Source organism: Penicillium canariense (assembly GCF_028826845.1).
Source record: "Penicillium canariense strain IBT 26290 chromosome Unknown utg000001l_segment0_segment0, whole genome shotgun sequence".
Taxonomy (NCBI): Eukaryota; Fungi; Ascomycota; class Eurotiomycetes; order Eurotiales; family Aspergillaceae; genus Penicillium; species Penicillium canariense.
The window spans coordinates 7,941,648-7,956,507 of NW_026622728.1; the positions used below are offsets into that span (position 1 = coordinate 7,941,648).

Sequence of the window (14,860 nt, forward strand, 5' to 3'; positions counted from 1 at the left end):
AAACTGCATCAGGTTTGGTGAATTCTTCAATTGTTTAAACAAAAACCCCGATTGGGACTTTTTTCTATACACACTTTTTTGGGAGCTCGCCTTTTCCTAATGTACAAACGCCAAGCGCAAATGCAAAGTAGACATTACAGGGGAATCTTTCACGATACTCATTCTAGACCAACCCATGAACCTTCGTCGTCATCAGCTTCGGCCATCTGATCGTCAGCTTCGTCTGCATCGCCATTATCCAGGGCAAGCAAAGAAGCGGAAGGCTTCTTGTCGGCAAGGACAGGCTTGGACAAGAGGAATTTCAGGTCATAGACATTCTTCTCGGTGAGTCGCTTGAGGTTCTCCCGAATCTCGTCGACGGCACGCTGGACCGCGCGTAGCTCAGGCGCAAATGTCCCGGAGTTGTCCTTGAAGTATCGACCATGGCAGCTGAACAGAGACTCAATCCACAACAAGTTGAATTCCAAATGAGGGGTCTCGTCGGCGGCGTGTGCAACAAACCGAAGCAGACGGGGCAGATAGACTGAGGGCACGGACCGCACCACGTGCGGGATATCCGACGGAGGAATAGACTCGTACACGGCACGGAGGAGCTTGGATTCGTTCAAGCGGAAGGCCATGATAAGGGCTTTCAGGAATGTGTTGTCATCGTCCGCGGTGTTGGACGCCGCTGCCGCCTTAGCAGCATCAAGAGTGGCCATGATGGTCGACGGAGTGATGGTAATATCCAGATCGAAAGGATCGAAGACATAGTCTGTGTCCAGGCTGTAGATAAGAAGACCTTCGGTGGAGGCTGCACAGAAAGAGCGTCCGGTTGGAGCAAAATCGACCGATGTCACTCGCACTTCCGGCCGGACGTTGCGCGCACCAGCATCACCTCGCTTCGCACCAGGCAGGGAACGGTCAATGCGATCTTCCTTGTCAGACATCTCACCAGTCTCATCGATGAGGCCGCGAGGTCCTGCCTCCGTGAGGTCACGGCTGTTCAAGAATTCTTGGGTACCGTCCAACGATGTGTTGACCGAGACCGTGAACTTCTTGATGAGAGATCCGGTAGTCACGTCGTACAAGCAGATATATTTGCTGTTACCAGCCGCAAGGATACAGCTACCATCGGCGCTGTATGTGATACGGTTGAAAGACTTGGTCCCTGCTGAATTAGCGGCGGTGCGTCTGTCAGATAATTTCCGACCACCAGAAACATCACGACGACCGTCAAGACCGCCTTCCTGTATGGCTTCGAAGACGTTCCAGAATGACAGCTGTCCATCGAGCGTAGAGGCTGCAATCTGGAGGCCGTCGGCCCGGAAAGCGACGCTGAGCACATCGGACTGGAGCTGGAGAGGTTCACTGGTCTGTGCTCGGCCAAAAATGCTCCAGACTCGGACTGTGTGATCCCAGCTGCCACTGACCAGATGGTTACCATCTGCGGCAAAGGCAAGACTAGAGACAGGGGCTTCGTGACCGGAAAGCTGATCTAGCAGTTGTCCAGTCTGTACAGACCACACATGGATGTCAAAATCGTCAAGCGAGCCGGCGCACACGACCTCGCCGCTGGGGTCGACCGCCAAGGAGGAGAACGACAGCCGAGATGCTGCAGTGAAAGTGCGGAAGTTGCGGTACCGAATCAGATCCCAGGCGCGAATTGAGCCGTCCAAAGAAGCAGTGAATAGGACGTTGCCCTTCTTGGCGAATTGACATGCAGTCACTCCGCTCTGATGCTCGGTGAAAGTCACAATGCAAAAGCCTGATTTGACATCCCACACCTTGATCTTGCCGTCGTCGGCGGTCGTGACGATTTTCTGTCCGTCTGGCGAATAAACAATCGAGTTCATGGAATCCAGATGACCTTGCTGCTTCAGGATGTACGACTCAGACTGCCACTCCCACACCAGCAGCTGACCGAACTTGGACGACCCAAATGCAAGCCACTCTCCGGATTGGTTGATCGTTACAACGTCGATGTTGCTCTGGGAGACACTGTGAAGGGGCCAGTCAGCAAAAGCCCAACAGTTAAGATCAATAAGTCAAGCATACCTAAGCAGATGGATCATGTTGAACTCGGGCAGGTCATACAGCCCAAACAGTCCGTTGGAGAAGCCCACCACCAGCAAATTGGATTTCGCATGGAACGAGGCGCAGTTGACTTTGGCATCATTTTGCATGAAGAAGTTCTTCTTGATGATCCTCCACCGAGCTGAGGCAATATCCTCGTCTGTTTCTGGATCCTTCTTCGCGACATACTCCCAGCGGAAAAGAGCACCATCCTGGCTGACAGTGTAGATCTAGTGTGAGAATTAGTATAAAGCTGTACTAGGAAGCCCCGAGTGCGTTGAGACCCACTTTTTCTTGATTGGCATCAAACCATGCACACACAACTCCCTGTCTGTGACCAGACAGCGTGGTGGGCTCAAACCCATCCTCTGGATCTAAACTCCATACGCGCGCCGTCAAGTCCTTGGAGGCAGTGAGCAGGAACCGCGAGTCACTCGACCACTCAATGTTCTGGATATCGTCGAAGTGTGCCGCAAGGTCACGGTGTAGAACAAATGGAGCGAATTCAATTTCGCCGTTGGTCTCGGTACCGGGAGTAGAGGGGGTCTGCCAAAGCTGGAGGCGTCTGCCCACACCGACTGCGAAATGCCGACCGGACGGAGAAAACTTAAGAGCAGAGACCCCACCCTTGAAAGTGAAGTGGTGGATCGCAATGCGTCGGTGGAAGTTGGTTAGGATAGCCCGGCCGTCCTCGTCGACTGTGAGCAAGAGGTTGCCTCGAGGTGTAAGGTCGAGGCGGACGATATTCTTGCGGTGGGCAAAGGGAAGGGTATAGGAGGTGTTACTAAAAGGCATATAATGAGCAATTGTGGTCCTAACCCTTGTGATTCACCAGTCCGGAATACCTACTGCACAAGATCAAACACCGAGACGCGATTGCCTACTGGCGATAGCAAGCAGGTGCCATCGGGAGTAAAGAGCAGATTGCCCTTGCGGTAGACCGTCCCCAAAAGATTGGAGAACTAGATAGAAGTTAGCCAGTAGGCCATTAGAGCACGCCGAACCACACCAACCTTGAAGTCTGTCTTCATTTTCCCTTTGCGACAGCTCGAGACACTCCGTCAAAAATTCATCTCTGCCGCAACCCAATCCAAAAAGATAAGCCTCGGATCAGCGATAGTCCGGTCCCGAACCCAAAGTGGTATAGTGTGACCACTAGTCCCAGATAGGCAAGGCCAGCTATACTCCAGAAAACGAAAGGAGATTCAGGGGGAAGCAGCAACGAGCAGCTCATCGCCTTTCCCCTTTTCCCAAGGAACTCCGACCATCTTCCCACTCCAGCCCGGTCATTTCCTGAGGGGTTTCTCGTCACTTTATTTGCTCCTTGATATCCCCCGACCACACGCACATCATGTCGACAACGGAGACCGCCACCCCCATTGGCATTGCCAATGTAAGACCCCAGTCCCTTCCCGAATCTGCGAAAACGCGTTTGGTGTCATCATAGCTAACATGGTGATATTGGCTCTAGCTTCCCAACCAGCGGTGCGTACATAGACGGAAATGGTGACGAATTGACTTCAGGGCATTAATTCTGATTGACGGCATCCAGACACAAAATTGTCGCGAAGCGGGGTGCGGCGTTCACAATTATGGTGTGTCTAAGCTTGGATTGTCCCGGTCTGGGCCTCGACACTAACGGCGCTGTTGCAGGTTGCCGGAGAGTCGGGTTTGGGAAAGACTACCTTCATCAACACCCTCTTCTCCACCACCATCAAAAACTATGCCGATCACAAGCGCCGCCACCAGAAGCAGGTCGACCGCACCGTCGAGATCGAGATCACCAAGGCCGAGCTGGAGGAGAAGTTCTTCAAAGGTGCGAAATGGGATTCCCTCGGGGGTGGATAGGCAGCGATGGCAGTCTTTCTGTTTGGATGGCATGTTTTTCAGGTACTGATAGCTGACCTGTTTTCTTTTTTTACAGTTCGCCTGACCGTCATTGACACCCCCGGTTTCGGCGATTATGTCAACAACCGTGACTCGTGGCAGCCCATTATCGAGTTTCTGGATGACCAGCACGAGTCGTACATGCTCCAGGAGCAGCAACCCCGTCGTACCGACAAGATTGACATGCGTGTGCACGCCTGCCTGTACTTCATCCGCCCCACTGGACACACCCTCAAGCCTCTCGATATCGAGGTCATGAAGCGCCTGAGCTCGCGCGTCAACCTGATTCCCGTGGTCGCCAAGGCCGATACCCTCAGCCACGCCGATCTTGCCAAGTACAAGGAGAGAGTGAGTTGGAGCCTGTTTGGGGATTTTGTTTGACTAGGGGCCTTTCGTACTAACTAAATAACCAGATTCGCGCCGTTATTGAAGCCCAGGGCATCAAGATCTACACCCCGCCGGTCGAGGAGGATGATGAGCATGCCGCTACCCACGCCCGCAGCCTGATGGCGGCTATGCCTTTCGCCGTCATTGGTTCTGAGAAGGATGTCAAGGCCAACGATGGCCGCGTTGTCAAGGGACGCCAGTACGCGTGGGGTGTCGCTGAGGTGGAGAATGAGGACCATTGCGACTTTAAGAAGCTCCGTTCGATCCTGATTCGCACCCACATGCTGGATCTTATCCACACCACCGAGGAGTCTCACTATGAAGCCTACCGTGCCCAGCAGATGGAGACCCGCAAGTTCGGCGAGGCCAGACCCCGCAAGCTGGACAACCCCAAGTTCAAGGAGGAGGAAGAGAACCTGCGCAAGCGTTTCACCGAGCAGGTCAAGGTCGAGGAGCAGCGTTTCCGACAGTGGGAGCAGAAGCTCATCTCCGAGCGCGATAGACTCAACAAGGATCTCGAGGCTACCCACGCCGCGTACGTTATGGAATCATCAATCCCCTCCTTGGTGTTGACAAGTACTGACCTCTGGCAGCATCAAATCCCTCGAGCAAGAGATCGAAGGCCTGCAGGGCCCCGGCACCCGCAGCCACGGTCGTCGCTAGAATGATGGTTCAAAAGGGAGTCGGCACCCGTGTGCCTCTCTCTCTCTCGTTGTTTCTTTATCTTGAGTACCCTATGTCTTGCCGTTCACGCGCTTAGGAGGGCGCACCTTCGCCTCGATGGGCTGGTTCGTTTTGTTCTGTTATATCCATTTACCGCTGGTAGCTAGCGATGGTGTCTCTACATCCTTGATAATAACCCCTCCTGTATTCTGTAGCGCGGAAAATACAGAGTTAATTCTTTGCCCGAATTTAGGTTTTAAATTTTTTTTCCATTGGCTTCTTGCTAGGTAATAAACTTGTGTACTTGTAACTCTCTAAATTGTAAGTGGATTCGGACCGCATTTGGCCGAGCTTCAGGTCCAAGCATCAATCCCGCTTTCCGCCAGCTTCAAAACGTCATCCAGCCGTCCTCCTGCTCGTCGCGATATTTTCCCAACGGCCATGCCCCCAAGAAAGTTTCCAATTCGACATTTCCACACTCTCAAAACACACAATGGTACGCCTGTCATCTTAGGTGCTCACCGCAAGCAAATACTAACGGTTCCATTTTGCGCCAGGCTCGGTCAATGCGGTGACCTTCTCCAGCTACCCTGGCACCTACATCCTCACGGGCTCCTCCGACCGCGCCATCCACCTTTCACGCGCTGTCCCCAGCAATGCTGAAAACTCTACGACGCCCATAGAAACCACCGTCCCGATCCAGCGGTACGAGGCGCACGGCTACTCGGTGCTCGACGTGGCCGTCACCGCGGACAATGCACGCTTCGCCAGTGTGGGAGGCGATCGGCAGGTCTTTCTATGGGATGTCGAGCAGGGAGGTACCACGAGGCGATGGACGGGGCACAACGGCAGAGTTGAGGCCGTTCAGTTCGCGGGCGAGGGTGACTCGGTGGTTGTATCTGGTATAGTCCCTCGGTGCTTTCCGTTGTAACTTTCGCCTTGCTTTGCTAACGGATTTGTTATTTGTTACAGGCAGTGCAGACACCACAATTAATTTGTGGGATACCCGGTCCAACGCCTACAAGCCTATCCAGACTCTCACCGAAGCGACCGACACCGTCTCGTGCCTAAACGTGCATCTGCCTACGTACTCGATTGCCAGCGGTAGCTACGACGGCCACGTCCGTGTCTACGATGTTCGCATGGGCAAGGCCACCGTCGACGTCCTGGCGCACCCCGTGACGAGTGTGCGGTGTTCGGCAGATGGCAATGCCCTGCTGGCCTCTACGCTGGATAGCTACATCCGAATGCTGGATCGCACAGATGGAAAGCTCCTCACAGCTTTTGGTGGGCCATCCAAGAAGGACGAACAGCCTGCACAGGGAGTTTCCAGTGCTAAGTCCGGCCATACCTACCGCAACACCGAGCTGCGGGTCCGCTCTGTGTTTGCGCAGGGCGATGCAGTGGTTCTAAGTGGTAGTGAAGCTGCCCAGGGTGCTGGGACTGAACTTGGCGCCGCTGTTTTTGCCTGGGATGTATTGAGTGGAGAGACTGTTGCGACGGTGCCGATGGGAGAGAAAGTCAGGGTCGTAAGTTGCGTGGCATGGAATGAGAATGGCTATTGGGCTGCCGGATGTCCGGATGGTAGGTGGCTTCCTTTGCTTTCGACGGAGTGTCAGGAACTTGGGCTAATGCATTAAAATTATTCCAGGTACCGTCCGGGTGTTTGGTTGAGCCAACGGCCGATCTTCTCCGTGGAACGTGGCTACCCACATCTCCGCTCCACCGCGGTTCCTTGATAATTAACCTCACATCTTGCAGGGCACTGCCTCGCACCAAAGCCCGGACATCATCCGTGGTGTGCCGGCTCTCGGTCATTTTATTACCTGGGGGTCTATAAAAAGGCACTAGCTAGCCTACAGGAGAACCACTCGCTGCTCCTGAGAGACATTAGCTGCCTTCCACAGCCGCAGATCAACATGAAAGCCTCCTCAATCCTCGCCCCAGCTGTGGCTGCAGCGATAGCAACTTCTGCGGCTGCGCATCTCACTGTTGCCCGTTCGAACGAACCTTTTCTCCCAAACAACAAGCTCCCCCAATCGCATGCCTCCTCCGACGGAGCTTCCATAGTCCAACTGTTCGCCAACCTTGGCCGCTCCACGGAATGGAATCTCATCTCGAAAACTAAATTCGAGGGCGATACTGGTGAGCCTGAGGGTTTGGCCCGTCTCGGCGACGATCGCTACTTCGTTTCCGCCGGGCAGTGGACTGCTCCCACCGTGAAATATCTTCAGCCGATCAACGGCACAGACCGCACTCCCGGCGCAGGGTTCGCACACATCCTCATCTATGGTGGCCAGGGCAATCTCATTGCCAATGCCACTATGACGGCACCTGGAGATCTTGAGTACCACACCGGCGGCATCGATTATGACGGCCGCTATCTGTGGGCGACGCTGTCGCAGTACCGGCCGAATACAACTGCAACGATTGTCCAGATCGACCCGCTTACCTTGGAAAAGAAATCTCTGTTCCGCACAAAAGATCACAACGGTGGGATCGTCCATGACACTGTCACCGATGATCTCGTCACGCTGAACTGGGGCGGCCGCAACGCTACCACATGGTCTCTAAAAGACTATCCGCATGGATTCACACCGTTGCCTGGCTTCACAGCTCCTCAGGCTTCCGCGCCAGATCCGTCCTTCTTCGTCGATTATCAAGACTGCAAGTTCCTCGGTCATCATGCACTTCCCGATGCTCTTGCAGCCCGTGTTGGTGGCGGTCAGAATAACAAGAGAGCTATTATGTTCTGCAGCGGAGTAGCCACGATTGGACCCTCGTTTAACCTGGGTGGCATCGCGTTGGTCGATCTTCAGACTATGCAACCCCTGTGGGAGGTCCCGGTCGCGTTGACAAGTGATCTTGGAGGAACGATGACGCAGAACCCAGTCGATGTTGCTGTTGTGGATGGAAAGTTGAGAATTTATTGCCTCCCTGATCTGCACAATTCGACGCTGTATGTGTACGAGGCGGCTTAGATATGTTTATACGAATACTGGTTGAACTGTCATCGGGTAAGGAATAAAATATATTGTTCCAAGAGCTGTATGATTGATGAGGATCTGTCGTTTTACCACGTAGCCATCATAAAAATAAAGACATACTAAGCTGACAACAACGCAACCCAAAAAGCTCAAACCCCAGGGCTCAAAATGGATAGATACGAAGATCATGTACTCATACAGGCATTGCCCAAGAATATAAAACAAAAGCACTTTTTGGCACCCCCTCCCCCACTCCCTTGGAAAGGAGGTAGGGGAGATGTCCACACATCTGGCTTTGTAAAGACACACCCTCGATCACTGGCTCTGCTCAGGCTCAGAATCCTCGGCAGTGCCAGGGTTGAGCCCAAGCCCAACCCCAGGGCTATCGGATGTCACCTCAGCAGCTGAATCCTGCATCTTCTCCGCCTCGAGGGCATCAATCGCCCTCTGCAGCTCGTCCTCGCCCACAATGATGGTACCAGCACGGGCAGTACTCAGAAAACTAATCTCGACCGCATCCGCCGACGCATCCAGGTCCGGCTTGAGATGGTGAGTTGTCGGCGCCAATTGATGCTGACTCGAGGGCTTCGACTTCTTATCACCAAGAGCAAGCCGGGTGCCAAAAGTATCAAACAATTTAGACACTGATGCGATCACACTGCTGTCGTTCCCGCTGGCAATACTTGCGTTGCCGCTAGTTACGCTACGCGACGACCCGTTCGTTGCTTCGGCAAGACGCCCGGCTACCCCGCAGACGATACCGGATGCCTCCAGCGGCAGATCGCGCAGGTCCAGCATTATTGGGATCAAATAGTCCTCTTTTGAGCCGAGCAGTAGCCCCGAGCCATCTTCGTAATCGGATTGTCGCGCAAAGCGTGGAAGCAACCGCTTTTCGAGAAGCAAGGAGGCGGCCGGGTCCAACGCGGCGAGGGTGAGTGAAAGGAAGCGCGGCTCATCGACGAGGAGTACAGTTGTCAGCGCATTGCGTAGAATTGACATGGAGCTTTCTTCGCGGTTATACTGGTGGTGTGCTGCGCACTGGACGAGGCGGAGACTGTCATCTACAGCAGGCAGAATCTGGTGTTTGCGAAGGTTTTCAAAGGTACGGGTTTGGAGTTCTGCGACGCTTGATGGCGGAGGCGTGAGTGGTGGGATAACTTCGCTGAGCTTTCTTTCCCCTGTTGGACTGAGAGGATTAACAAAGGCTGTGTTGGCGTTTTCGAACTGGAAGCCCCGATTTTCGAGGGCGGATATTACGTTGGATTTGCTGCGCAGGGGCACGAGAATGTAGTCGGAGAAGTAGGTTGAAATGAAGAAGATTGAGCTGGAATAGCCTGGTCAGTATTTGACTGCCAGTATCTCTCCCCAATGGCTATATATTTCAAGGAGGAGATTCTCACATTCCTGCCATGGCTAGCGGGCTAGTCAGCTCCAGAACACGCCTGCCGGCTTCTAGACCTTGGCCCAGAACCTGCATGGCGATGTAGTCATTTTCACTGATATGCACGCGAGACCGCAGCGATATATCTATCTGGCTGAGCTGGTTGATGAGGGGATCGAAATACTTCTCGACCAGGCGCCTCGGGCAGATCACAGAGACTTCCACGGGGGTGATGGAAACGTTCAAGAATGCCGGTGCTCGGTACTCGGAGCCCTCATCAGAAATAGACTCCATGTCCGCCAAGAAGTCATCTTCGTCCTTCTCGCCATCTTCCAACGGGGAGATTTCGTCAAGAATGAGTCTAAGCACCGGTTTCAAAAAGTAGGGGTACAGTTCCAAGGGGATGTGGACCAAGACCAGGTGCTCCTCCTGAGAATATATATTAGACCTGGTGAAGGATACCCACCGTACGGGGTGACTCACTAAAAATTGCACTTGGGCATCGATCATGGACATGGATTGCTCCATCGTTTCTTGCCGGCGTGCAACCGGATACACGGTAGCAGTGCAGAGGGAATATATTGCGAGACTGCGAGACTGCGAGACTGCGAGACTGCGAGACTGCGAGACTGCGAGACTGCGAGACTGCGAGATTGCGAGACCCAGATATGCAGTACTTCAGCGGGGTCCACTTGAATGGCGTCTCTTCCTTCCCTTTGGAGCCAGACACGTCCCAACTGGCATGGTGGTTTCCGGCGGTTCAGCTATTACGCCATTGGCGGGATGCAGCCAGTGCTACGAGACGGCGATGGTGACAGTGCAGACGTGCGGGATGGCGTCAGTGGGAATTGGAAGCACGAGAGAATAGAGGAAGAATAGCTATGAGGGCCAGAAGACTCAAAAACGGGTTCAGGTCGGCTGAATCTGGGTGGGCTGTCTTTTGTATCTGGGGGAGGAAGAAAAGCAAGGCGGAAAAGCCAACGTACGAGTCACGCCCTCGCCGATCAGGCGTCAAAAGACAAGTCTGGATGACCGCCAAATTCGACCAGACTTTTCCCCCTCTTCCTTTCCGGCTTTATCGCTCGTGGGTTACCAAATCTCTTCCTGCAACCTTTTATCTCATTAATCTGACTAACCGCATCTCGACTAGGAAATCATCCCCACTGCTTATCGCAGGCCCCGCGCTAGGCGCTGTTCGCGGGCCCGCACGGACGCCATGACATGCATTTGGTACCTGAGCACCCGGTCTACTACTCCCTGGCCTGGACGGGCTTGCGGGGGATTAACCCCTGTGATAAGTGCACCACCACCTCACGAATCCTGGGGGGTGCAGCACTGAATCTGATTGACCAGGGGAGCCTCCTCTCGGGCCAATGAGACTGGCCTGATTGATCAATCTGCACGGCCCCGCGTTGTCCACACGATCGACCCGGTAGGGCTCCCGCTCGACCTGCCAGGGAAGATATATCCTGCCTGATGCGTCCGAATGGGCCATACCCTATCGCCGGGGAAATGCCCGCAGGTTCGATATGTTCGTGCAGCAGGCCACCCCACTTCTGCGTCTCGGACACGGTTGCACTCCAACGGTGCCTTGGCCAAATAGTCATCGGCCGATAAGGAACCGTTGCGAGTGGAGCCGTGACCCGATGATTTTTGCCCGCCGAACCCCGCCGATACGACGGGGATTTATGTCATCGCCGTCGACATGTGCGCAGGGACGAACTTTTACTTAGGACGTATACATCGTGGGTTACTGCTACCGGGGAAATATCCCATTTGGCGGGATGCAACTAAATTAGCTGCCGTGGTCCAACCAGCATAATGAACAGCTGGGTTCGCAGTGGGAACGTGCTTACTTCAGAATTGAAGTCGAACCCCATAGATTCATTCCATCTTGACCCTTTGAATGACTAACTACACCACAATGAGAGATCGCCTGACCTGATAGCTCCCTTGAATTTCTACACTTGCTTTTTGTTTCTGTTTTACCGAGTTGGTCAGCCCGGCATGCAACCCCTTGCGTGCAAGCCCTGATCCGTGGCCGAGACCAGCTATTCATCTGCATGCCAGCCCCCGAGAATGCTTCGGCACAAAACATATCACCGAATGGGTACACTATGCCCTTGAGGTTACCTCTGTTGTCCTCTGTTCCTTGAATCGACTGCACTGCTTTCGGCATTGCGGGAAACATGGCACCCGATTCAGGGACCAACAAACATTGCCCCCTAGCGCAGATCAATATCGCGCGCTTTGTTAAAGGAAAGACATTTCCTTTCCCTGGACGTTGATCTTTCGAGCAATTATCGCAGTGGACGACCTGCACCGACCTTCGTTTTTGTCGACAATCTCATTTTTTTTCCCCCTTACATTAATTCTTAATTTCTAGTTTTGGCTGTCTAACGTTGATCCATCGGCTGCCTCTGCTCGGAGGATTTAGCTATCTGTCTGAATTTTGGATCCGATTGTCACTCGTTCGTTAGATGATCAGCCGCCATGGGCAAGTTTAATTTGCTTCTTTTGGCTGGCTTTGCCGCCAAGCTGGCCGCCGCCAAGGACGTCTACCTCAATTGGAACGTTACTTGGGTCAATGCCTCCCCGGATGGATATACACGGCCTGTCATTGGTATCAACGGCCAATGGCCATGCCCACAGGTTGATGTCGAGCTTGGGGACCGTGTGATTGTGGACGTGTACAACGGTCTGGGCAACCAGTCGACTGGTATCCACTGGCACGGCTTTCATCAGTACCACACTGGAGTCATGGACGGCTCCAGCTCGGTGACCCAGTGCCCCCTCGCCCCGGGCCAGCACATGCAGTATAATTTTATTGTGAGTTCAGACATTGATGATCATATTGAGACCGTTGTTTAACCAGGTCAATAGGTTAACCAAACCGGAACTTACTGGTATCACTCGCACAACATGGGCCAGTATCCGGATGGCTTCCGTGGTGCTTTCATTGTTCACGATCCGAAGCCGCCCTTCCACTACGATGATGAATTCACTCTTACTCTCAGCGAGTGGTACCACCGCGAGATGGCCGACTTGCTGCATGACTACCTATCGCAGGAGAACGAGGAGGCTTTCGGTGGCAAGGAGCCGATTCCGGACTCGGCCTTGATCAATGATTCCACCAAAACCAAGATCAAGGTTCAGCCCAACAAGACTTATTTGGTTCACATCGTCTGTGTTGGCAACTGGCCCGGCCACACCTGGGTCTTGGACGGCCACGAGATGACTGTCGTGGAAGTTGATGGAATTTACACTGAACCGTATCCAGTTGGCAACCAGATGCTTCGTGTTGCCCCTGGTCAGCGGATGAGTGTCCTGATCCACACGAAGCCCGATACTAGCAAGAACTTTGCGATCTGGAACACGATGGATATCAACATGATGTTCATCTACGAAAACCGCGCCATTCCCGCCAATTATAATCCCAACGTGACTGCTTGGCTTGTGTATGATGAAGCAAAGCCTCTACCCCCACCTCCTGTTCTGCACGAGTTCAGCTTCGTGGACGATGTCGCCTTCGTTCCCCTCGACAAGGAGCCTCTGCTGCAGCCAGTGAACAAGCAGATCATCATCGACACCTTCTCTGCTGAGATAAATGGTATCAATCGCTTCATGATTAACAACAAGACTTACATCCCCCAGGATGTCCCCACGTTGTACACTGCCACCAGCGTCGGAAAGGAGTTTTCGTCCAATCCAGAAGTTTATGGCCAGGTGAATCCCTTCATCGTCAAGTACGGCGACGTCGTGGAGATCGTCATCAACAATCATCACAACAACCTGCATCCGTGGCATTTGCACGGGCACGAGTTCCAGGTCCTGCAGCGTTCTGATGTTGATGGGGGCTACTTCACCGGCGCCTACTACCAGAACGTCTCGCAGACTCCCATCCGCCGCGACACCATCATGGTTCAGAACCATGGCCATACCGTCCTGCGCTTCCGCGCGAACAACCCCGGCGTCTGGCTTCTGCACTGCCACGTTGAGTGGCACGTCGAGGCCGGCCTGGTTGCCACCATCATTGAGGCCCCAGAAACCTTCCCCGATTCCCAGGACGCTCCTCCCCAGAGCCACTATGATGCCTGTGCAGCCTATCCCGACCCCACCAATGGCAACGCCGCGGGCAAGTACGGCCTTGATCTTGCTGGGGCGAAGACCGAGGTTGAAACCGAGGTTCACGGCGCCATGTACTCTTTCAAGCCTCTTGCCTCTGCTCCCCAGCAGCCTGGGACGTCTTCGGCACCACCGCCGCCGCCTCCCGCGCCTCAGACGACTACCTGGACTCCGCCGCCTCCTGCGGCTCCTGCGCCTGAGCCTACCCAGTCGCCTCCTCCTCAGCAGCCCCCAGCACCCTATCCCACTCACTCCCATGGGCCCCCTCCTTACCAGCCGGCACCGGCTTCTCAGCCTGCTGCTCCCAAGCCCATTGCACAGCAGCCCACCCCACAGGCACCGGCTCCTCAGCCTGCTGCTCCTGAACCCATTGCACAGCAGCCCACCCCACAGACACCGACTTCTCAGCCTGCTGCTCCCGAGCCCATTGCACAGCAGCCCGCCCCACAGGCGCCTGCTGCTCACGTCCCTGCCCCCGTGGCTCCTGCTCCCGTGGCCCCGGCTCCCCAAGAGTCCGTGCCACTAGAGCCTGTCTACTGTGCACCCCTGGCCCCGCCTCCCCATGACACGCCTGTCGATGTGCACCAGCACGAGAGCGAGTAAGTTTACTTCACACAAGTTGCATGGAAACTATACTAATTATTCAATCAGCGGCGCCTGGCCTCACCCCCACACTGACGACGGCTCCGCCCAGGTTGGACAAGGCCCGCATGCTGACTATGCGCACTCCGAGGATACCAGGTAAACATCTCTTCACCTGATCAAGCAATAGCCCAAGCTAAACATCAGTGTAGGGGCCCATGGCCTAACCCCATCAACGATGAGTCCCATGCCCAAATTGGGCATGGTCCTAACGGACAGCCTATTATTGCCCACAACGAGGATACTAAGTAAGCTCCCTCTGCTTTTCAATTCATAACCCGTGCTCATCCTCTATTAGGGGCCCCTGGCCTCACCCCACCAGCAACGATGGCTATGTCAAGGATGGCGGTTACACCATCAAGACTCACGACAATGGGTAAGTCAAATTTCATAAGCACGAGACACGGGACTTGAGCTAATCTCTCCCGCTAGTCCTAACGACCTTCCCGAGGGTTACGAATACTGGCAGCAGTATGAGCATCAGCAGTAAACGACGGCAGTTGCATTTCATTCTGTGAAAGCTTGTATATAAGCTTGATGCTTCAAATCTCTCGCGTAATACTAGCATAATCCTACTTGGAGCACATTTAGCATCGATTACTATTTCTCAGCAATAAAAGACTTGTTATTCTTTCTTCACACTTCGCATGTCGCATTTATTTCCTGTCTTACTGTAGTCAAAGCTTAGAAATGCGACATACGAAGGAAACCACTTCCCGTTGCTCTTTGCGCC

General features: G+C 54.0%; 4 protein-coding genes across 4 annotated transcripts; 2 read left to right on the forward strand and 2 right to left on the reverse strand.

Moving 5' to 3' along the window:
* Positions 1-158: 158 nt before the first annotated feature.
* N7482_002741 (snoRNA-binding rRNA-processing protein PWP2) lies at positions 159-3,086 on the reverse strand (the record flags this gene model as incomplete). The annotated part of the gene is made up of 5 exons (XM_056684866.1): positions 159-1,980; positions 2,038-2,285; positions 2,344-2,839; positions 2,905-3,017; positions 3,069-3,086. 5 exons carry the CDS (start codon positions 3,084-3,086, stop codon positions 159-161), a joined length of 2,697 nt encoding a protein of 898 aa, XP_056548472.1.
* Positions 3,087-3,406: 320 nt separating this feature from the next.
* Positions 3,407-7,973, forward strand: aspC (septin CDC12; the record flags this gene model as incomplete). The annotated part of the gene is made up of 13 exons (XM_056684867.1): positions 3,407-3,448; positions 3,527-3,540; positions 3,608-3,650; positions 3,709-3,871; positions 3,980-4,290; positions 4,356-4,864; positions 4,923-4,981; positions 5,090-5,117; positions 5,319-5,488; positions 5,550-5,894; positions 5,965-6,521; positions 6,754-6,824; positions 6,887-7,973. 13 exons carry the CDS (start codon positions 3,407-3,409, stop codon positions 7,971-7,973), a joined length of 3,399 nt encoding a protein of 1,132 aa, XP_056548473.1.
* A 321-nt stretch (positions 7,974-8,294) lies between these two features.
* Positions 8,295-9,888, reverse strand: N7482_002743 (ACT domain-containing protein; the record flags this gene model as incomplete). The annotated part of the gene is made up of 3 exons (XM_056684868.1): positions 8,295-9,303; positions 9,380-9,789; positions 9,844-9,888. 3 exons carry the CDS (start codon positions 9,886-9,888, stop codon positions 8,295-8,297), a joined length of 1,464 nt encoding a protein of 487 aa, XP_056548474.1.
* Positions 9,889-11,853: 1,965 nt separating this feature from the next.
* Positions 11,854-14,617, forward strand: N7482_002744 (Multicopper oxidase abr1; the record flags this gene model as incomplete). The annotated part of the gene is made up of 6 exons (XM_056684869.1): positions 11,854-12,189; positions 12,244-14,084; positions 14,137-14,226; positions 14,280-14,375; positions 14,426-14,503; positions 14,560-14,617. The coding sequence occupies 6 exons, from the start codon at positions 11,854-11,856 to the stop codon at positions 14,615-14,617; spliced, it is 2,499 nt and encodes an 832-aa protein (XP_056548475.1).
* Between the last annotated feature and the right edge of the window lie 243 nt (positions 14,618-14,860).